Source organism: Eleutherodactylus coqui, chromosome 3, assembly GCF_035609145.1.
Source record: "Eleutherodactylus coqui strain aEleCoq1 chromosome 3, aEleCoq1.hap1, whole genome shotgun sequence".
NCBI lineage: Eukaryota > Metazoa > Chordata > Amphibia > Anura > Eleutherodactylidae > Eleutherodactylus > Eleutherodactylus coqui.
In genome coordinates this window covers 249,923,081-249,946,513 of record NC_089839.1, presented here as the reverse complement: position 1 = coordinate 249,946,513, position 23,433 = coordinate 249,923,081, and the positions used below count along the sequence as shown (strand labels likewise).

General features: G+C 46.3%; 1 protein-coding gene across 2 annotated transcripts; it reads left to right on the top strand.

Annotated features, from left to right (window-relative positions):
* The first annotated feature begins 1,686 nt into the window (after positions 1-1,686).
* UAP1 (UDP-N-acetylglucosamine pyrophosphorylase 1) lies at positions 1,687-18,048 on the top strand. Of its 2 annotated transcripts, XM_066597260.1 has the most exons (11): positions 1,688-1,852; positions 7,611-7,906; positions 8,774-8,978; positions 9,333-9,508; positions 10,734-10,906; positions 11,501-11,694; positions 11,773-11,913; positions 12,674-12,862; positions 13,651-13,698; positions 16,695-16,761; positions 17,607-18,048. In XM_066597260.1, the coding sequence occupies exons 2-11, from the start codon at positions 7,627-7,629 to the stop codon at positions 17,703-17,705; spliced, it is 1,572 nt and encodes a 523-aa protein (XP_066453357.1). In that variant the 5' UTR covers positions 1,688-1,852; positions 7,611-7,626; the 3' UTR covers positions 17,706-18,048. The 2 variants fall into 2 exon arrangements, with proteins under 2 accessions (XP_066453358.1, XP_066453357.1); XM_066597261.1 differs by lacking the exon at positions 13,651-13,698 and having other exon boundaries at positions 1,687-1,852.
* The last annotated feature ends 5,385 nt before the right edge of the window (positions 18,049-23,433 follow it).

Sequence of the window (23,433 nt, the reverse complement as noted above, 5' to 3'; positions counted from 1 at the left end):
GTGCACTGATAGACTGCAGTTGTGAACAATCACAAATGCAGTCTCTCAGTGAGAGGAGCGCGCTGGGTGAGTATGCAGCCTGCAATTGGCTGCTGACTCCCCTGGTAACAACTCTCCCCTTCCTGGGTGTCAGCCCGTGGGCCGCAGCAGTGAGACAGCATCTGGCAGGGGGCTATGAAGGGGCGTAACTATAGAGGGTGCAGGTAATGAAATTGCACCCGGGCCCAGGAGCCTTAGGGGGCCCATAAGGCCTCTCTTCTCCATAGAGGGAGCCCAGTACTATGAATAAAGCATTATAATTGGGGCCCCGTTACAGGTTTTGCATTGGGGCCCAGATGCTTCAAGTTATGCCTCTGTGCAGCATGGTTTAGGTATGGGTACGGGTACAGATACAGATAGACGGGGGGGGGGGGGGCTGCTCACCTTTTGCATCAGGGCCCTTGAGCCTTTAGTTACGCCCCTGGGGCTATGGGGCCCGGTTGCCATTGCGACTTCTAGCGGTACGCCAGTGCCTCTACCGATACCGCACCATGCGACCAGTTTCAGATTCAAGCGTTCCATCAGTGGTATACATTTCGAGAATTTCCCGACTTATACCTGCATCAGAAGACTGATGTATACCGCTATATCTATCGCCGTAGCCATCAAGTCTGAACTGTAGAAAGCGCACCGTGCGGTGTACGTGTTTGTGGGACGCACCACAGAGGGCACTCTGCTTTCTGTACATATTACGCTGACACCAGCCCATTTCATCCGCTGAATTGTGGGTGGGCGGGGGGGGGGGGGGGGGCTATGGGTGTAGTTGATGAGCGCTGGAAGCTTTCCTGGCGCGCACACCAAATATGCGCTGTACACAATGCGGCTTATTTATGGAGGCTTTACGCCAGATTTGTGGCATAATCTGCGTCAGAATAACAGTGCGCTGTTTTACTTGATAATTACTACTGATTTGCACCAGAAAGAATGAAAAATTATGAATGGTCTTCGCCAATTTCTCTTCTTTCGCATGTGGGCGTGGCTTACATGTCGGACGTTTCTGACCCGCTTATAAAACGGAATTCAGAAAACAGGCGCAGAAAGTAGTGGACTACACCAAGTAAAACGTGGTCTGAGTAGCACAGGTTGGCGCATTTATGGCGCTCGCTATGTAGTTGCTGCATTAGGCGTAATTTTATTGCACAATCTCTCATCCTCTGAGGTAGATTTCGCAGTCAGACACGCCATTTCATTTTGGGTTTATCTGTGTGGATTTGGGCATCACAGATTCCAGCTGTGGGGGACTAGTATAACCAGCACAGATCACACCTTTATTGCTCAGTAAGCCCTGTATATACACCAGTGGGACGTCACACGCCTTACACAATGGCTTATTACACATCCTCCTCACTGGTTTCACTACTGCATATAAGCCGCACTGACGCCAGTGACAGGAGTGCAGACACTCAGCAGCAGCCGGAACTGCCCAGTCATCACCGATGACTGCAACCGCTGACCACGCCCCTATGATACAACGACCACGCCCCTTATTTTACGCTTCCCTTCTAGGCATCATAACGTGCCACGAAGCACAGTGGGCGGGGAGAGTCGAGCATCACCATCCCCATTGGAGTACACTTTATGACGTCATTATATTTCAACCAATGATGAAACGGTTTTCCGGCACGGCCCTTTGGTGCACTTTTGGGACCTGAGACATCATCGTTTTAGACAGCTCCGGCCGTAAAACGACCACGTCGCGTCACTGAGCGCTACCATGGAGACGGGACTAGCTGGCTGTTTATGGGCGGGGCTGCCACAGTGTTGTATATAAGAGGTCACGGAGGCCGGGGTGTGTAAGAATCCGGGTTGTGAGGTGAGTGAGGTGGCCGGCTGTATACGTCCGCGGCTGCTTGGGAGGGTGGTTGAGAAATGGCAGTGTGTGCTCTGCTTCAGCATGAGGGAGTCCTGGCTGAATGGGTGACTGCTGCATACGTGAGCGAGCCCCTCTGTAGGCGGCATTTGTAATGCCAGTGTGTGTGTGTGTGTCTATATAGATAGATCTCTTGTATGGAAGCTTGTTTTGTGACCTGTGCAGGGAGGTGGAGGAAGTAAGCTGTGACATCACCTCTAGTGAATGGTGGACCCTGTGTTACCTATATATGTATCCCCTTTCATTGTATTTCTGCCTTTTGATGATGTGATAAATGTTACGTTTTCTAGAAGCCACAGACTACAATTAGGCTTAATGGTTGGGGTGAAAACTGCAGGATTTTTTTAATTATTATAAATTGCAATATGAAAAACTTTAAAATAAGTTTCCTAAAAAAAAAAAAAAACTCTAAAGGAGTTTTTTTTTCCTTTCTTTGTAACTTATTACATTGGTGGCAGTGGAGGGATGTATTTTAAATAAAGGCAGAGGAAGAAAACTGGCGCTTGCCGTGTGCCGCTGTATTTACCTTGGCTGTAGCGGTCGCATTGGTTGTTTAGCTACATGACCGCTGCAGCCAATCGAAGGTCCGACAGGGATGTTATTAGCGACCTACCGTAAGGCCAGTCTTGAATTGCGGCTTCTGTGATCGTCGTCCGTGCGGCCGATTCGCAGTAATGTGAGCTTTGAAAGGCGTGTATTTTTGAAGTTTCCTTCACATTTAACCCTTTCCAATCCAGTTTGTATCTTAGTTTTCCTAGGGGGCTTACTTTTTTTGTGCCGTTACACAACGGCGCTATCTGCTGGCTAAAGCCAGTACTGCATGAGGTGACACGCTGGATAGGCTCCGACAGCAGAGGCTGACAATATACAGTAAGAGAACCCCAACAGATGTCTCCCAACATCGGAGCTGTACAGCCTTAAATCATAATGTCTTCAGAGGTCAGACAGTGGATTGGAAAGGGTTAAAGGTACAAATTGCGTATTCTATGAGTGGAAGAAAATCTCAGCGTGCAAACAGGCCCCATTGATGCCTGTGGATGTGCGGCAGAATTGGTCGCAACCTGCTAGGAGGTAGAAAAGCCGCAATTCCGTCTGAGGAAGGAGAGGGGGAAGGGGGAAGAGTCCTGCTGTCCGGTCACTGAAGGGGGCGCTCCCCTCCTGCTGTGACATCACTGTAAATGGAGGGCTGGCGGGCATGCGTGGCCAGTTTCAATCGGAGTGACGGAAATACCCAGGCGGGTGCGTGCGTGGGTACTCGGCAGTCCACTTGAAAGTGAATTGTGCGCTTGAACAGCCGCTCCCCATTCTGTCTCCACTGGGGGTGCAGTAACCCTGCAGTCAGAATGGGGGCACAAGTTTGATCCCCGATCCTGTGGATAAGGGAGAATATGATATTCTGATACAACATCTCTAATCTACTTAAAAAAACCTACAAATATGATAAAACATAAACAGTAACACTTCTCATCCGTCGCTGAAGCTGCGGCAGGCCTTCTGGTCTCTGATGTTTACAAGTGGGCAGTAGTGACGATCTGTTCAGCTTGTGCCCACTGTAAGCAGTCGGTGGCTGCAGGGGTCATGTGATTAACTGATGACATCATGGTATCCGTCATGGAGTGGTGATGTCAGTAGTAATCACATGACCGCTGAGGTTAATGACTGTAGTGGGCACAAGCTATATGGAACATGACTGCCAGGGCTTTAGCGCTTCACCACAACAGACAAGGGGAGTAGCTTCCTTGTGTGTTTTCTATAACCTCATCATTATGTGATGAAACGGTCTACAATTTTAATATATTTTATATATCCATTCTTTACTGCTTTCAAGATCATTTTTATTCACTTCCAGAGGCCGAAAACCTGTACACCGCCTGCACATCACACAGCAGATGGTCTACAACAATCCTATGTAGTCTTGAGACTCCTGTTTCACATCTGGAGATTACATGGTTGGCAATCAAACTACTAATGACGACCTATCTGTCCGTGAGTGGGTTTGTGAGTGACTTGCATGCTCCGCCCCTGATCACTTGATGAAATCATCAAAGGTCCTTCATCCCCTGCGAGGGAGTTACATGCTCCGCCCATGATGACATGACTGTGACATCACGGGCCGTGTACACACAGCTGCTGTCCGACTAGGTGTTCGTTAGTATTCCATAGAAATTGAGGCCACAGGGGGTTTGTAGTCCATCTGTAATATATACAAGGTTGCAGGACCTTTGACGTCACCATCATATGATCAGGGGCGGAGCATGTAAGTCATTCACTGGGGATGAGCGTCACTGTCATGTGATCAGGCCAATATAGTGTAACACCAGCAGCAGCATTGCAAATCCCCACAGGGGCAGGACATGTATGCGATGCAGCAGCCACCAGGATGTGGGCAAAGTCCCAGAATTCCAGCAAAATATAGTAGAACCGTCAGCACCATTCACGGGTCGAAATGTCGCTCATTATGGGAGAAAAAACTTCTTTTGGATTTTTTTGCACCTACTGATGCTGCCACTTCTACTTTATTTTGTCATGTGATCAGGGCCGGACCATGGCGGTGACGTCATCACAGGTCCTTCATCTCCAGTGCTCCTTCTGATCTCTGTTGTATGGGATGAACAATGTATGTAGCAGAGCTGTGTGTGTGACGTGTAGGTAGCAGAGCTGTGTGTGTGACGTGTAGGTAGCAGAGCTGTGTGTGTGTGACGTGTAGATAGCAGAGCTGTGTGTGTGTGACGTGTAGGTAGCAGAGCTGTGTGTGTGTGACGTGTAGGTAGCAGAGCTGTGTGTGTGTGACGTGTAGGTAGCAGAGCTGTGTGTGTGTGACGTGTAGGTAGCAGACCTGTGTGTGTGTGACGTGTAGGTAGCAGAGCTGTGTGTGTGTGTGACGTGTAGGTAGCAGAGCTGTGTGTGTGTGACGTGTAGGTAGCAGAGCTGTGTGTGTGTGACGTGTAGGTAGCAGAGCTGTGTGTGTGTGACGTGTAGGTAGCAGAGCTGTGTGTGTGTGACGTGTAGGTAGCAGAGCTGTGTGTGTGTGACGTGTAGGTAGCAGAGCTGTGTGTGTGTGACGTGTAGGTAGCAGAGCTGTGTGTGTGTGACGTGCAGGTAGCAGAGCTGTGTGTGTGTGACGTGCAGGTAGCAGAGCTGTGTGTGTGTGACGTGCAGGTAGCAGAGCTGTGTGTGTGTGACGTGCAGGTAGCCGAGCTGTGTGTGTGTGACGTGCAGGTAGCCGAGCTGTGTGTGTGTGACGTGCAGGTAGCCGAGCTGTGTGTGTGTGACGTGCAGGTAGCCGAGCTGTGTGTGTGTGACGTGCAGGTAGCCGAGCTGTGTGTGTGTGTGACGTGCAGGTAGCCGAGCTGTGTGTGTGTGTGACGTGCAGGTAGCCGAGCTGTGTGTGTGTGTGACGTGCAGGTAGCCGAGCTGTGTGTGTGTGTGACGTGCAGGTAGCCGAGCTGTGTGTGTGTGTGACGTGCAGGTAGCCGAGCTGTGTGTGTGTGTGACGTGCAGGTAGCCGAGCTGTGTGTGTGTGTGACGTGCAGGTAGCCGAGCTGTGTGTGTGTGACGTGCAGGTAGCCGAGCTGTGTGTGTGTGTGTGACGTGCAGGTAGCCGAGCTGTGTGTGTGTGTGTGACGTGCAGGTAGCCGAGCTGTGTGTGTGTGTGACGTGCAGGTAGCCGAGCTGTGTGTGTGTGTGACGTGCAGGTAGCCGAGCTGTGTGTGTGTGTGACGTGCAGGTAGCCGAGCTGTGTGTGTGTGTGACGTGCAGGTAGCCGAGCTGTGTGTGTGTGTGACGTGCAGGTAGCCGAGCTGTGTGTGTGTGTGACGTGCAGGTAGCCGAGCTGTGTGTGTGTGTGACGTGCAGGTAGCCGAGCTGTGTGTGTGTGAGACGTGCAGGTAGCCGAGCTGTGTGTGTGTGTGACGTGCAGGTAGCCGAGCTGTGTGTGTGTGTGACGTGCAGGTAGCCGAGCTGTGTGTGTGTGTGACGTGCAGGTAGCCGAGCTGTGTGTGTGTGTGTGACGTGCAGGTAGCCGAGCTGTGTGTGTGTGTGTGTGACGTGCAGGTAGCCGAGCTGTGTGTGTGTGTGACGTGCAGGTAGCCGAGCTGTGTGTGTGTGTGACGTGCAGGTAGCCGAGCTGTGTGTGTGTGTGTGACGTGCAGGTAGCCGAGCTGTGTGTGTGTGTGTGACGTGCAGGTAGCCGAGCTGTGTGTGTGACGTGCAGGTAGCCGAGCTGTGTGTGTGACGTGCAGGTAGCCGAGCTGTGTGTGTGACGTGCAGGTAGCCGAGCTGTGTGTGTGACGTGCAGGTAGCCGAGCTGTGTGTGTGACGTGCAGGTAGCCGAGCTGTGTGTGTGACGTGCAGGTAGCCGAGCTGTGTGTGTGAGACGTGCAGGTAGCCGAGCTGTGTGTGTGACGTGCAGGTAGCCGAGCTGTGTGTGTGACGTGCAGGTAGCCGAGCTGTGTGTGTGTGTGACGTGCAGGTAGCCGAGCTGTGTGTGTGTGTGACGTGCAGGTAGCCGAGCTGTGTGTGTGTGTGACGTGCAGGTAGCCGAGCTGTGTGTGTGTGTGTGACGTGCAGGTAGCCGAGCTGTGTGTGTGTGTGACGTGCAGGTAGCCGAGCTGTGTGTGTGTGTGTGTGTGACGTGCAGGTAGCCGAGCTGTGTGTGTGTGTGTGACGTGCAGGTAGCCGAGCTGTGTGTGTGTGTGTGTGTGACGTGCAGGTAGCCGAGCTGTGTGTGTGTGTGTGACGTGCAGGTAGCCGAGCTGTGTGTGTGTGTGTGAGACGTGCAGGTAGCCGAGCTGTGTGTGTGTGTGTGACGTGCAGGTAGCCGAGCTGTGTGTGTGTGTGTGACGTGCAGGTAGCCGAGCTGTGTGTGTGTGTGTGACGTGCAGGTAGCCGAGCTGTGTGTGTGTGTGTGACGTGCAGGTAGCCGAGCTGTGTGTGTGTGACGTGCAGGTAGCCGAGCTGTGTGTGTGTGACGTGCAGGTAGCCGAGCTGTGTGTGTGTGTGTGTGACGTGCAGGTAGCCGAGCTGTGTGTGTGTGTGTGTGTGACGTGCAGGTAGCCGAGCTGTGTGTGTGTGTGTGTGTGACGTGCAGGTAGCCGAGCTGTGTGTGTGTGACGTGCAGGTAGCCGAGCTGTGTGTGTGTGTGTGACGTGCAGGTAGCCGAGCTGTGTGTGTGTGTGTGTGTGTGTGTGTGTGTGTGTGACGTGCAGGTAGCCGAGCTGTGTGTGTGTGTGTGACGTGCAGGTAGCCGAGCTGTGTGTGTGTGTGTGACGTGCAGGTAGCCGAGCTGTGTGTGTGTGTGACGTGCAGGTAGCCGAGCTGTGTGTGTGACGTGCAGGTAGCCGAGCTGTGTGGCACATTGTGTCTCCAGAAACACTGGTAGTGTAGTCTCCTAATAATTACTAGTAGACTATAATAAGCTAGCCAGGGAGAAACATAAGCTTATAAAATTGCGCAGACAGTGACTGCTATGTGGGAATAGGGTTTTATAATATACCGTTCACCGGGTACTGCAGTTTGCTACCAGGTTGGAATCGAGCTTTACCAGTAGAATTTCAATAGAATCATAGTGTAATTCTCGGAGCGCTCCTGATAAAGCGTCTTTAGCACTTCTTATTTTAGTCCTCCCCGTATGTTTGAGAAGTGACACATGTCTGACGGTCTAAGGCGTGTGGTGTTAACCCTTTCAATTGTTTCTCTCTAGAAATAGGATCCACAAGATGAATGTAGAATCCCTCCGTCAATCCCTGGCTGAGGCCGGTCAGAGCCATGTCTTGCAGTGTTGGGATGAGCTGTCTGAAACCCAACGCTCTCATTTACTGGAGGAGTTGCAGGACTTGAGCTTCCAGGAACTTAATGGCTTTTTTCACAAAGCTATGGCTGCATTTTCTGTATCCTCTGCACAAGAAAAAGTGGACACCAGGATGGAGGCGGTGCCAAGAGAAGTCCTCGGCAGTGTCACACGGGATCAAGATCAGCTGAGCGCCTGGGAAGATGAAGGTAATGTCAAAAGAAAGATTGATGCCATGTTTGGTGTAATGTGATCTGTACCATCGGGAGAAGCTAATGGGTTCCCTAAACTGCGGCAGCTCAGTCTAGTGACCAATAAGCTGAATTCAGCAGTCTGTCACCTATACCCATCCGTCTAGTAATTTGGTGCCATGTGCTACCCTGGTGCAACGGCTGCACATGCAGCTGTGACTTCATAAGACCAGCGGACCCTCAATAACAGTCCAAAAATTTCAAAATGGAAATTTTCAAAATACTGCTTTATTAGTTCTAAAGCGACTTAAAAATAAGGGTCTGCTCCTTGTGATCCTTCATACTTGACAAAGGTTCACGAGGAGCCAAAGCATTTAGCTCTTAGGCTGTTTTGGAACACATAAAGGAGTGTTTTTGGAGATGCTGATATCATTTTTAATTTTTTTTTGGACATAGCAGCTTATCAGTCAGTTTGAGGGAGAGGGTGGGCTCCTTCATCAATGAGGATTCATAACTGGGAGGCTATTGTAGTATTTGATGGCTCAAATAAGCCAAAGAGCATAGAATAATTTGGGGGGGGGCAAACTAATAGGAGTGCAGACCTGCCCCTGTAATAGTTCCTTACATCGGACAATATATTTGGGTAATGGATAACTTCCAGAGGGAAGTTTTCCTTTGGTGCCACCTTGGAAAAATATTGAGACCTTCCTGGCATTGTTGCCTTGTGCTCTGATTGTATGCTGCCTGACACAAGACGTCTGTAAATGGGAAATCTACTCATATGAACGTCTCGGGCCTTTCCTCTAGAATACATGCTTAAATAACTTCATAACTTATTTCTACATAACGTTTATATAATGTTTTTTTTGTTTTGTTTCTTCCCAGGTTTTGCTCATATTGCACACAGTAAAGTGGCGGTTCTGCTGCTAGCGGGTGGGCAGGGAACTCGATTAGGGGTGACCTACCCAAAGGGTATGTATGATGTGGGCCTGCCTTCTCACAAAAGCCTCTTCCAGATCCAGGCTGAACGCATCTTGAAGTTGCAGAAGCTAGCAAAGGAGAAGCACGGGAAGGACTGTATCATCCCATGGTGGGTTGCGTGTCCTACGTTGGCTTGAATCTGTGATTGTGTGTATAAACTGGGCTATGGGGTTGTACGTAACAAGTGATAGAAAGTTACAGTTCTGTAATCGCAATACCGCCAAAAGTGGTCCCAAGAGGAGGCTGAATCTGGTGACTGTCAGATGCTGAGGCACATGGTCGATACACCTGGTCTGAAACCATGCAATGCTGTGAAGACGCTCCTGGATGGTATCTTGAGTTGCGTCTTCAGTGTGGATCCATTCTGGTGCAATCACGTTTTGCAAAAAGGAGATGTAACTTTTTTTTTTTTACTTCTACACAAAAGATTTTTATTAGATGATGATCTGCTTGTGCTTTACAGGTACATCATGACAAGTGGTCGCACTATGGAATCGACTCGTGAATTCTTCCAGAAACATCGTTATTTTGGGCTGAGTGAAGAAAACATCGTACTTTTTCAACAAGGGATGTTGCCAGCTATGAGTTTCGATGGGAAGATCTTTATGGAGGAAAAGGGCAAGCTTTGCATGGCTCCAGGTTGGCTTGTATTTTTTTTTTTTACCCTGTTCGAAAGGTCCTTGACTGTAAATCGTTCACAGGGTGTACTGCTGCTGGGATCCCTAGCATTCAGTTGGAAAGGTGCGCATACACACTAGACGAATGGTAGCCAAATCTGCCGACGTCTAATATGTATGTGGTGTCTAGGGCACTGTGTAACATAGAACGCACATCAGAAGGTGAAAGGGACACACGTTTCCATTTCATTAAAAATAAAATAAATTTTTGGAAACTGATGGCAGCAACACGTCTCTCAAAAATTGGGCCAGGGTCGTGTCTACCATTGTGAAGCATCCCCTCTACTTTTTACAACAGTCTGGGAAGTGCGGAGACCAATGGCTGGAGTTCTGGAAAAAGAATCTTGACCCATTCTTGTTGGATGTAGGATTCTAGCTGCTCAACAGTCCTGAGTCTTCTTTACGGCTTTTCCATTTCATAATGTGCCAGATGTTTACTATCAGTGAATTAAGCCTGAAGCAGAACCATGAGTAGGCTGGAAAGCTCCCATTAGCATCATGTATTTTTGTTAGCCATTAAAATGTATCATATCTACAAGATTACTTGGTTTCTTTCGTTCAAAACAATCACCTTTTGCTATTGGTGAAAGGTCTGGACTGCTGGCGGCCGGTTCAGCACCCGGACTCTTCTGTGAAGCCATGGTGTTGTGATGGATGCAGTATGCGGTTTATCATTGTCATGCTGAAATATGCAAGGCCTTCCCTGGAAGAGACCTTATCCGGATGGGAGCGCATGTTGTTCGAACACCTCCATATACTGCTCAGCATTGATAGTAAATAAATGTGGCTAAATTAGCCCCATAACAATGCTTGTGCAATGATTCCTGTAAGCATTCCCGAGCCCATGCATCAATTTCTAAATGAGTTCATTTTTTACATGAAATGGGGGAATTATCCCACTTTCACCTTCTGATATGTGTTCTATTAGGAATAAAATATACTGTATATAGTGCATATTACATCTTTGACTGTTTAAAGTAACATCTAGCTACATAAAGCAAATTAAGCGCCATTGAAAAGTGGCCTTTATTAGAAAGGGCTTTGTGTGTGTAAAGCCATCCTCTGGCCTTATACACACAGAGCAGTTTGGCGGAGCTTCCTGTATTTTGCATGAATTCATTGTTTGGCTAAAAGAAGCAAAATTCGACTGAACTCTACGGCTTCTAATAAAGCATTCTTTCTTGTAGATGGTAATGGAGGGCTGTATAGGGCTCTGGGGGCACACGGAGTACTGAAGGATATGGAACAGCGAGGCGTAGATTACATACATGTCTATTGTGTAGACAACATCTTGGTGAAGGTGGCAGATCCTGTGTTTGTTGGCTTCTGTGTGGCGAAGGAAGCGGACTGTGGAGCCAAGGTAAAATCTGTCACACTTTGACTGCAAATGTAGACAATCCATTTTGTATGTATTGACACGTAAGGTGTGTTTCTCCTATAGTATGAAAGTAGTCAGTTTCTTGTGTGTATAAATAATATAATTTAAATAGTGTGTATTTATGTATGTATTTCTGGTGGCGCACAGCTATGGTACATCCATTATGATCCCCACACATCACACACAGCTCTACTACATGCATCTTGATTCCCACACAAGACAAACACAGCTTGGCTCCTTCCACAGCACTGACGTCACCACAGGTTCTTTAGGTAATGGCTTAGTTGTATTCTCATTGTAGTATTTTTGTCCTCCCCTTTCCAAGAGCCCTAACTTTGTTGTCCTTCTGTCGGTCCGGTCAAGTTCTGTGTCTTATATATGTTGTAGGAGCTTCGATGATGTCACCAGCGGGTGGAGCATGAGAAGCACTCACATACTCACTGACAAGTGGTTGTTAGTAGTTTGATGAATGACGGTCACCCCTAGCGCTCCATCCCGTTATCTCCAATTATAAGCTGTTATACTTGTTTGCTTGAATGAAATTCTAATCTATTCATAACTGCCTTTCAAATCCAGGTTGTGGAGAAAATGAATCCCACTGAACCAGTTGGTGTTGTTTGTCAAGTGGATGGCGTGTACCAGGTAGTGGAATATAGTGAGATCACCCTGGCAACAGCTCAAAAAAGGAGTGCGGATGGAAGACTTATGTACAATGCTGGTAACATTGCCAACCACTTCTTCACCAGAAAGTTCCTGCAGCAAGTGGTGGAGTAAGTCGTCTGGCACTGGGCATACAAGAGCCGTTGGCTCTGAAGAATCTAGCTCTTATACTTGCTCTGTATTTACAGGGTCCATGAACCTCAGCTGCAGCACCACGTTGCTGTGAAGAAAATACCTCATGTGGACACTAGGGGTTTGCTTATTCACCCTGATAAACCGAATGGAATAAAAATGGAAAAGTTCGTGTTTGATATTTTCCAGTTTGCAAAGTGAGTACATCACAGGCTTCAAATGTTGTCTTTTTTTGCTTTTCCTTTGCTAAAAGTGGCTCTCTGGCAAATACCTATCTTCCAATTTTCCATCCCTGCCCCCCACATTCCCCCATCTGGAGGTATCCCATATATATTGTACTCCCTTCATGCAGCACAGCCTCCTGTCTGATGCTTATCAGACAACATCTTGATCTTTTTTCACTCTTTCACTATTTGGTGCTATAAATCCCAAAATGCATCAAAAGATCAACTAGAGTCTACAGTACCATCTCTACCTGCAGTGAGGTCACTGATTTATTGCTACTCTGTATATCCACCTAAATAAGCTACAGACCAGAAGTCTGAGCAACAGTCCGAAGGATGAGCTGTGATCTCATTATAACTGTGACCGGAGCCTCTAATCGCCATCCGTAACTAGAAGAGTTTGTGTCCCCCCTCTAAAGAGCTTGTGTGGTAGGGTCTATAACACAGGAAGTATACTGTCTAATCTGAGAACACGTAAACCCAGGTAAATCTGAGCTGGTCAGAATTGAGATCACATCAAATACCTGAAGACACTGGAGGAAGTTTCAGATTGATAGCAGTAACTAACCAAGGCAACACTAGCTGACTCGTGTATATACTGGGGGGCTAGTTACATAATGTATGGAAGAAACAATTCACCAGTGTCTCTATTGTGCACTCTCTAACCTGTGTAGTCAGCATCGCCGTTCCTGTCTGACTTTGATATTCCTTGTCCCTTTCTGCTTGCGTACAGGAAGTTTGTGGTGTTTGAGGTACTTCGTGAAGAAGAGTTCTCTCCTCTGAAAAATGCAGATAGCCAAAATGGAAAGGACAATCCAAGTACCGCACGTCACGCACTAATGTCTTTACATCACTGCTGGGTTCTCAATGCGGGGGGACACTTCGTGGATGAAAATGGCACCTGGATTCCAGCTATACCCCTGTGAGTATTGACTGCTTCTAAACCTTTATGACAGTGGAACACTTGCCTACTAGGTTGGATGCCTACTGCGCCCGGGCAAGTTTTATCTTGGCCTGAAAAATGTCCAGTCTGTGCCAAATGAAATAATAGTTGTTTTTTTCTGTTTTCTTTTTACTTTTTACACCATTTTTTTTTAAACTATAACTCTAGTATTACTGTAACTTGTGGGTGATCTTTTTTTTTTTATTCAACTTTTTTGCTGTTTTATTTGTACATTGCACCAATGACAACCAACAAGCGGGTGTGAACTTGTCTTGCCGTAATTTAAAGAGTACTCCGGCCTGCTTTATAGAAGCAGTCTTATAAATATATGTATAATGTAAATGTGGTGGCTCTGAGCAACAACTTTAACAGCACCGTTTTAATGCATGTCAGCCATGAAGTAGAGCAACCCGATTCTCAGTCTGCTATAATCTCCGAATCCCATCAGACTGAACACTTCTTCGTAGAGTTTGTCCAGATGGGGTAAAGTCCATAAGGCCTTCCAGAATCTGCTGACCAGTGAACGCTGTGATGCTTCAAAATGAATGAAGTGCTGTATGGATTCCCTCTGAAATCAGTGGGCCACCATGCGTTTATATGCTGGTCCTCAAGAAGAACTCCTTGTATAAAGACTTTCTTCTCCGGCTAATAATGAGGGGTTGCCCAGCTATTCGTAACTTTTCTAATTTCCTGCCTAATTATGTGGTTTTTAGTTGCCAAGAAGTTTCATTCAAGTCCATGTTTTATTATATTTATCTTTAAAACAGCCGTCCCAAACAAGAGAATGGAAGCCCACGAGGCCACAAACAGAACAAGTAACTATGGCTGCATGGTGCAGGTTCTTCTACAGGGGGAACTAACAAGGGCTTCTGGACTTGGTGGAGGGAGCAAGTGGCAAAAATCTGGAGTAATGCTGAGACCTTTAAAGGGAACCTCGCATGGAAAATGTGGTCTAATCTGCAGGCAACATGACTTTAGATCAAAATGAACCGAGTAGGAATAGGTGGATATGTATTTTGGTGGGAAGAGGTTCCGTATAATTGGTAACGTACATCTGCTCATTGACCTCTTGGTTCTTGAGTCCGCAGTGTGGTATAGCTTAGTGACTGATGGACTTCAGTATATATACACTTAACAGGGAAGGCTGTTGGTCATGGAGTAAGACCCTCCTCTGGACTCCTGAGCGCAGAACAAGCAGAGGTGTAGGAATACATTATGGCTTACACCGAACCTTTTCCTACCCAACCATATTGGCTCAGTTCACCACGCTGCTTGCAGGTTAGACTATATTTCGCTGTGAAACGTTTCCTCTTAAGTCCAACATACAGGTACAACATGCAATTTCTGCTCCTACCTGAGCCTTCTAAAGCCATAAGGTTTAGGTGGACGCTGAAGTATAGCACCACTAATACTGTATGTTGGCTTACTCGTCTAGGTTTTTGCAGTTTTCTAATATACTTTATGCTCCAATTCTTAGTTTCTGCCATTATGGTTGGTGAATGGAAACGTTTTAACAACCAGAGACTGAAAACCTGTCCAGATTTATCCAGTTGACACAAGTATGAAGATCATTCCAAGAAGGAGCTCTGATACACTTAAAGGGGTTGTCTGGCTGTAAACTACTGATGGCCTACACTTGGGATAGGCCATAAGTAGCAGTTAAACAGGGATCCACTGCCCAAAACCTATGCTCATCAGCTGTTCTTTGGGCCACAGTGTTCATGAACTGAATGGATTTCTGCAGGAAGCGGACTGCCACATTTTCACTGCAGTGGCCAGGTTTGGTATTACAGGTAACGTTCTCATTCATATCAGTGGTAACTTTGGCTGTAATACCAAGGTTGACCACTGCAGTGGGAACAGAGCTGTTTTCTGCAGAAATTGGCTTGTTACACAAGCACACTGGCTCAGCAAATAGCTGATAGGTGAGGGTTCTCGGTAGCAGGCCCCTGCTGATCTACTGTTGATGACTTATCCTAAGAATAGGCAATCAATAGTCTACAACTGGACAACCCCTGCAGGCCTGGACAAAGATGGCCACATCAGCTTCTCTGACTACCTGATGCACACTGTGCAATAATGTGTATCATTCGTATAAGACATTACACCTGATTTGATTAACCAGTGCTGGTCAGTCAGAGCAGCATGTAGTGTCTTACTATCAATGCATTCTAATGCAAGCTGGTGCGGCCATCTTTGTATGTACAGAACCCGAGTGTCACATTTAAAGGACTACTCCAGACAAAACTGATTCTATTATGCATGCTGTTCGGTGTCCCGGTGGTGCATGACCCAGAAATTCAAGGAACGCTAAGGCTGGGTTCATACGGGGCGGAATGTCCGCAGCAGAACTGCACAGAAATTCCGCAAGATTTACGCAGCTGAAGGCCTGTGAGTTTTGAAAGCGGCCTGTTTCGCTGTGGCCAACTCTCCCCATAAAGAGAGCCTGCAGCGGACATGGCGATACAATTGACATGCCATGGCTTTGAATTCCACGCGGCATGCCTGCAACTGACTGGCCGCAGCGTGTGGCCAAGATTTTTGCAAATCTCATCCACTTTGCTGCTTAGTCTTGGGCTTAAGATTGCCGGAAGAATTTCCGCCCCGTGTGAACCCAGCCTAAGAAAGAAGTGTCATGCGTCATCCTACAGCCCCTACACTAGGCATGAGTATTTGTACCTGTTGGATACTATCAGGGCGGGTATTGAATCACTGGCTGTAAACCAATGCTTTATCAAAACCGTCTGGCAGGAAAAAAAATGGCTGAGGGTAACAAGTTGCAATCAAATATCATCTTTTACTTCCTTATAGAATAGCTCTAGCTTAAAAATGGTATGGCATCTGAACACAAAGTATATTGGGAAACTGCAGGCCTTTACATTACAATGTTTGAAGAGGAGCTCCCTTCCTGACTCGTTTATGGGGAGAAGTATTTACTAAAAGGACAATTTTGGAGAATTTTCTCTTATAACTCTGCGTTTTGCTTTTCCTCTGTAATTACACTTGGAAATGTATGAATAAATCGACAACTGGCTGTTACAATTCTTTTTGTCATGGGGGTGTGTCACTTTATGGTCTGATATCGACAGCACTGATTGGACAAGGAGTGCGCTGGGACACACCAAAGTAATATCACTTTGGTAACAATTTACTTATTAATCTCCAGGAGGAATAATGGAGGGACGGTACAACAGAGTCGTAAGGAAACCTGCTCCAAAATTGTTATAGGGAACACAAGTATTTACTAAAATGGACATGTTGGGAGAGGTGACGCTCCTCTTTAAGCTTTCTTCATTTAAAAGCGGAAAACGCCATTGAAGGGGTATTTCCATTTTAATCAATCATGGCTGAGCTGGGGATACTCGTCTGTCGTGGCTGGGATTCTGAAAACTGCTGGATATTCTGTTTCAGTAACCCTGTATGAGTTACAGAAATGGCGTAGAGCAGCCAGCTCCACTCTTCCCATAATCCTGACTGATGTTCCCATCTCTGCCATGATGCACTGACTGGTGAGAATACCTCCTAGAAGTACCATTTGCTGTTAAAGCTACAGCACGGTCCTGGCTACAGCTGGTTAATGCAAATCTCCTAGGCCGCCATATTTCCTTACTTGGTAAACTGCGTACATCTAAAGTGTCGACTAATAACTTGGTGCATGTTCTTTCTCTTAGCGGCTGTTCCTTTTTGGCTGTATATATTCTATGGGTTGGCGTAAGAGCGGATACTGTCCCACTATCTCTACTTGGTTTCTCAGCTGCTCTGGTTTTGTCTTGCTTGTGTTCATAATGTCACTTTTTGGTTTTCCCTTTAGCATGAAGGATGCGGGTGACGTGCCAATTCAGTGTGAAATCTCCCCACTTGTTTCCTATGCCGGAGAGGTAAATGTGCAGAATTACTCCACCAAACTTGATTTTGTAGACATGTAATTAAAGGGGTTTTCCAACCTAATAACCGCCTTTTTTTAAACTAATATGGTATAAAATGGCAAAAGACTAAAGGGGTTGTCCAGGTGTAAAGCATTGAAGGTCTATCCTCAGGATAAGTCATCCGTAATACATTGGAGGCGGCTTAAGGCCCTTACTGATCAGCTGTTCACCTGGGCCATTGTGTTAGTTCACTGAGCTGGATTCTGCAATGAAGCAGACGTCTCCATCCCCACTGAAGTGGCTAGGCCTGCTATGGCAGGCAAAGTTCTCATTGAAGTGAATGGCCTGCAATACCAAGCTTGGTCACTGCAGTGGAAATGGAGCTGTCTGCTTCCTGCAGGAAATCAGCTCTGTGTATGATCACACTGGCCTGGTAAACAACTGATCAGCAGTGATCTAGGGAAGCAGACCTCTGTCAATCTATTATTGATGACCTATCCTGAGGGGACAGGCCATCATTATTTTATGGACAACCCCTTTAATGCTTCCTTCTATTATTGATTCTTCCGTGGCTCTCCATAGGTTTGTTAACCTAACTCCAGTGATGGCATGTTGAACAGATGTGACAGCAGCCAATCACTGGCTATAGCAGAAATGTTAACGCTGCAGCTGTTACATATTGTCAACACACCATCTTTAGAGACGGGTAAACGGACTGATTAGTGACCTCAGAAGTATGAGTGCTGTAGCAGCATATTAGTAAAATGAGGATTTCTCCTTACTAACCTATGCTATTACCTCAACACTTCTCTCTGCTGCTTAGGATTTGCCATTTAACACTTCACCCTTCCTTTCAGGGTCTTGAACCATTTGTCAAAGGCCAGGAGTTCCACACCCCACTTACAATCAATGAGAATGGTGTCCATCAGTCGGTGAAGAATGGCATGTGCCACTAGAAGCTGCCGGAGGCTCAACCCATTCCTCCATATATCAGTAGTTATGGTGGGGAGGGTACTCTGCTGGTTGGAAGGTACTTGAAAATAAGATTTACATGGGTCTTCCAGGTCTGTCTCTGCCAGTGCCAGACTTCAGACATTTTATCCCAGGTTTTTAAATGCCAAACATATGTAAGACATGTTCATAGACTCCACATGAAGGTAAATATTAACTATTTTTTTAAACTTTGTACATAGTAAGCTATTGTACATTCAGATTTTATTTTAATGTATTGTATGATCTTTTACTGTTTTTGTGTATTTAATTTTTGATGGGTTAGGGTTATTAAAAAAAATAAACTGCAGCATCTGTTTCAAATCTGGTTCAAGCAAACATTATTCATCAGATCGAAAAATATGGACCGTACTAAAGAAGCTTCTGACCATAGGACGCACCCAGATTAGGCTGACCGCAGATGGGGAACAAAATATTACATGCTTACTGGGTGGTCCAAGGAAGTGAAGGGTTAAACCCACTAATATTTGTAGTGTAATAGTCACTACGTTGCATTGTTTATACACTGAGGATTGTAGGGCTGCCACAATATAAGGGCTCTTTCACACGAGTGTGTGTTTTCACGGCTGGCTGATATACGCGACCCATCTGATGCATTAGTTTCCAATGTATCAGCTCAGATGGGCATATTCCCGATGCAGAAAAACGTCTGGCCGACAAAGATAGTACATTCAGCCGGATATTTTTACGTCGGCCGGGAAAGATAGTTCCGGAACTATCTTTTCCATCTGGAATACGGCCGCTGCCCTAGACTCCTATGGAAGCCTTTGACAGCTGCCGGAGGTGGGAGGGAGTTTAGCAGCGTGACTGCTAAACTCCCTCTCCGCCCCTTGCTGGCTGTCTGCAATGGGAGGAGGTGAGAGCTAGTGTGCTACAATCCCACTTATTCCCCTTGCTGGAAGCTCCCATAGGCTGGAGAGGGGGAGGGACTAGCTCTGGTCCCCTCCCCTTGTCATAAGCCAGCAAGGGGCTTAAGGTAAACAGAACTAAACTCCTACCCCCGGCTAATGGCATTCCGATGCTGCAGCGTATATGCGCCTTGGCTGGCTGAACGGGTGTTTAACCCCTTGAGTGGCACGCCCGGAAATTTTCCGGGACGAGCTCCACTGCTCATAGCGAGATAGCCCGGAAGATTTCCGGGCTATGTATCACTATGGGAGCTGCAGAGCACAATGCCACAAGCTGTGACAGTGTGCTCTGCCTGCACAGACCCAGAGAGAACAAAGCAAGGGCTATGACAGAAGCAGAAGATATTGCCGATCTGCCAGCAAACTCCTGATTCTAATTCTCCTGCTTTGTTTACAGGTTGCCATAGAGACCATCGGCTTGTCAGAAGCAAGCCGATGGTCTCTGTGGCAGGGAGAGCTGGTTGTTAGCTGTCAGAAGACAGCTAGGTACCAGCTCTTACAGCAGAGATCAGAGAAAACCTCCGATCTCTGCTGTGTTAACCCTTTACATGCTGCAGTCTATGTGACTGCAGCATGTAAAGGGCTGTAACTGCAGCATGTAAAGGGCTGTCACCATCGGACCCCCGGAATGTGATCAGGGAGTCCTGATGGGTCTCTGTGGAAGTCCACTAAAGGGACAAAAATAAAAAAAAAGTTAAAAAAAAAGTAAAAATTTTTTTAAAAAATAAAATAAAAAAAATTTAAAACACTTGTCTCCCTTTACTTTGTGAAAAATTAAAAATAAAACTACACATGTGGTATCCCTGTGTCGTAATGACCCATAGAAGGAAGTTAGTACATTATTTAACCCCTTAATGAAACGGTCCCTTTTTTTCTTCTTTCCCCATTTCTTTTTTTCCTCCCCCCGTTTAAAAAATCATAACTCCTTTATTTTTCCATCGCGGTACTTGAGCAAGGGCTCATTTTTTGCAGGACATCCTGTAGTTAACATTGGTACTATTTTGGAATACATACGACTTTTTGACCGCTTTTCATTGCATTTTTTCTGGGAGACAGGGTGATTGAAAAAGTGCATTTCTGGCGTTCTTAATTTTTTTTTCGGATTACGTTCACCGTGGGGGGTAAATAATGCACTACTTTGATAGATCAGACATTTACGGACGCGGCAATAGCAAATATGTATTTTTCTCTTATGATTTAGATTTTTTTATTATAGATATGTCAAAAGGAGGGTGATTTAACTTGTATTACTTTTTTCCCTAATCTCCCTACAAATTCTTTCACAAAAGTTATGCAATACATTATATATACCCCAAAATGATGCCATCAAAAAGTACAACTTCTCCAGCAAAAAACAAGCCCTCACATGGCTGTGTCAATGGAAAAATGAAAAAGTTATGGCTCTTGGAACGCGATTGCTAAATTAGTTGAAATTAAATGATTGGCCCATTTAAAAAACCTGCCCTGATGGGCACGACAAGTGGGTAAGAAACCTGCCACTCAAGGGGTTAAACGGGAGTTGCAGCTGTGACTTGGTCATGGCTGCCTCTTGTTCACGCAAATTTCGGCCGTGACCCGACCAGGCGAAAATTGTCATGCCCGTGTGAATGAAGCCGAACAGTGTAAATAGAACTGACTGCTGTTATAATAGATCCCTAGTCTTCAGTCCAGTGACTGGGAGATGGTCGTCATCTTGCTCTCAGCCGGCCATAATATGACACAGACAGCACTGACTGGACAAGGGGAATGGTGGCACTAACGGATCAATTCATATGTTGCCAGGAAGAATAACCCCCCTTATAGGAGAACCTAGAATTTTCCTAGAAGATGCTTCTGCTTTATCTTTATGGGGAATATGCTGTAACTCTTTACTAAGACACATTACTTAATGACGATCCATCAGCTACAATTACTGAAATGGACCATTCTGGAGGTTCTCTTCTTAGAACCGCACATTATACCATTCCGCTATTAGTTCCTCCTAGACACTTATGGATAAATTGACAACTGGGTGTTACAAGTGGAGGGTCCCAACTATTTCATCAATTAACCTATTTGTAGGAGAAATAATGGAGGAATGTCACAATGCAGAGTTAAACAAAAAAAAGATACTGCTGAATTGTTTAGTCAATTAGTCTTATGTGGCGCAGAGTGTAAGCTCTCGCCTATGACTTGAAGGTTGCAAATTCAATCCCCACGTGATTCAGGTACCCGGCTCAAGGTTGGCTCAGCCTTCCATCCTTCCGAGGTCGGTAAAATGAGAACCCAGCTTGGTGGGGGGTTATAAGTAATTACCTGAAAGATTCATTTTATTTAAATGCTTATATTTCCCCAAAGGACAAGTCAGGAGAGTTAAGGGATCATCTACGTTAGATTTTGGTTACTGGAAATCTGACTTGAAGCAAAACAATTGCTCTAATAGCCCTAGTTTGCAATTTAAGATCGCCTGTAAGGGTACTTTTACACGGGCAGATGGTCGTCCTGTAAACATGGGACCTAACAGTGAGTGAGAGTCACTCGCTTGTAGTCAGTGTTTTTTGTTTTTTAGCGGAGCTAAAAACTAAGGGACTGTGGGCCTGCTTAAACAGACAGTTCATCTATGAACGACTGCCTGTTCACTGTGAATGGTAGGGAGCAGCCAAAAGATCTCGCGCCTGTTCCTCCTCCATTCCCTGAAAGCCCAAGAGCGATAATTCTTGGGATGGCTTAAGCAGCTGACAGTCCCATGTAAAAGTAACCCAAGTGCAATGTTTCATCGGATGTAAAACTTGAGATTCTCAGCTAGAAAGGTTTTCAGAATACCTTCATAATCTAGTGCTGTACGAAGGCACCATATTATGATGCACTTTTGGGTGTCTGTACATCTAGTGGTAGGGTGCCCCTCAATCCAAAATTACATGCACTACAGAAAAACACAGCAATTTGAAAAAAGTTTTCAGTACAGTTGACCATTACACACTAGTGTGAGGTGTTTGGGACACTGGCAGCCTTGGCAAGGGACAGTACAGATTGGCAATCTCTGATGACTACCGGCACTGGGCTGTTAGATGTGGCTGCTGGACAGCATATATTATAGACACTTCCTCTTTGAGCCATTTCCTACTCAAACACTCTTTACCTTTTCCTTGCAGATCAGATGTCGGGTCACCGGGTGAGAGTATTGCTTCCTGACTTGACAAGGCTGAGTCAGTGCTAGGGGTTACAGTATACGGATGATGGCTTTGCATGAAGCTCTGTCAATATACGCAATTAGCTGTCCTTGAATTGCATGGATGGCCATTTGTGATGGTGGTATATCCCCTATAGCTGCTGCAGGGAATGCTTGGCTGGCTGAAAAAATCAGCTATTTGCTGGGAGCAGAACCAAGCTTATGGCCCTGCCTGCTGCATTTGGAAAGGGGGTTGTCTGTCCTAAATGGGTTCTCTGACTGCTGCTATGGATGACTAGATCAGTTTTATTGGTGATCCATTAGTGATATGATCCTAATGGGTAGACTCCCACGCTATAGGAAATACACTACTAATTGCTTGATTGACTAGAGCTGCTGTACATTAGTGGCTCAGGAGCCACATACATCTATTGCGTCTCTTACAGAGGTGGGGCACCGTAGGTGTTGTGCACCAACCACAGCTCCTCTACAGGCGGAGGCCTTATTCATGCTCCTATCTTGGTCAGAATCTTGCATTAGTATTTGTAAGCCTAAACAAGCAGTGGAACATAAACCGTAACTATGATCGAGATTCGCACCTCTTCTGGATCAGCTCCTGGTTTTGCTTAGAAAATGTAAACCTTAATATACATTGGTATTTATATGAACGAGGCTTAGGAAGCAGACACTGCATTTAACGAAAAACTCAGTTCTACAATAGGCTGGATTCTGCAGCAACTACCTGCCATAGCATGCTATGGAAAAGCATTCTCTTTTTCCCTGCACATGAGCGGAAATAAATTGCGATTTTCTGCTCACGGAGGGAAAAATCACAGTATGTTCTATTTTAGTGCAGATTCCACAGATTGAACTCAATAGAAGCCGTCCAACCCATGGCTCTTCCGCAATAACATTGTGGAAAGGTCGTGGGAAAAGCAGTCATTTAAAAAAAAAAAAAATTCTGCACATGACCGCCTACTCACAGTGCAAACCATCCGCAGTACAGAAAGGAAGAAGACCGGTACGTGTGGAAGCCAGGCAGGCACAGGGTCTTCTCCCGCATGCAGAATTCAACCCAGTTGTGTGCAGCTGGCCCTAGCAGTACCACCTGCCTATGTGTTTTTACTTATTCTTACAAGGTGGTTGTGAATGCAAGTCATTAAACACTACTTTTAAGGCAGTGTGCAATATTAAAGGGGTTGTCCCGCGGCAGCAAGTGGGTCTATACACTTCTGTATGGCCATATTAATGCACTTTGTAATGTACATTGTGCATTAATTATGAGCCATACAGAAGTTATAAAAAGTTTTATACTTACCTGCTCCGTTGCTGGCGTCCTCGTTCCCATGGAGCCGACTAATTTTCGCCCTCCGATGGCCAAATTAGCCGCGCTTGCGCAGCCCGGGTCTTCTGCAGTCTTCTATGGGGCCGCTCGTGTAGAATGCCGGCTCCGTGTAGCTCCGCCCCGTCACGTGCCGATTCCAGCCAATCAGGAGGCTGGAATCGGCAATGGACCGCACAGAAGCCCTGCGGTCCACGGAGACAGAGGATCCCGGCGGCCATCTTCAGCAGGTGAGTATGAAGACGCCGGACCGCCGGGATTCAGGTAAGCGCTGT

Excerpts from the sequence above, each read along its gene's own strand:
- UAP1 (XM_066597260.1), top strand. The coding sequence starts at position 7,627 with ATGAATGTAGAATCCCTCCGTCAATCCCTGGCTGAGGCCGGTCAGAGC. Across the intron at positions 11,695-11,772 it reads TTCCTGCAGCAAGTGGTGGA|GGTCCATGAACCTCAGCTGC; the intron begins GTAAGTCGTCTG and ends CTGTATTTACAG. Across the intron at positions 11,914-12,673 it reads GATATTTTCCAGTTTGCAAA|GAAGTTTGTGGTGTTTGAGG; the intron begins GTGAGTACATCA and ends GCTTGCGTACAG.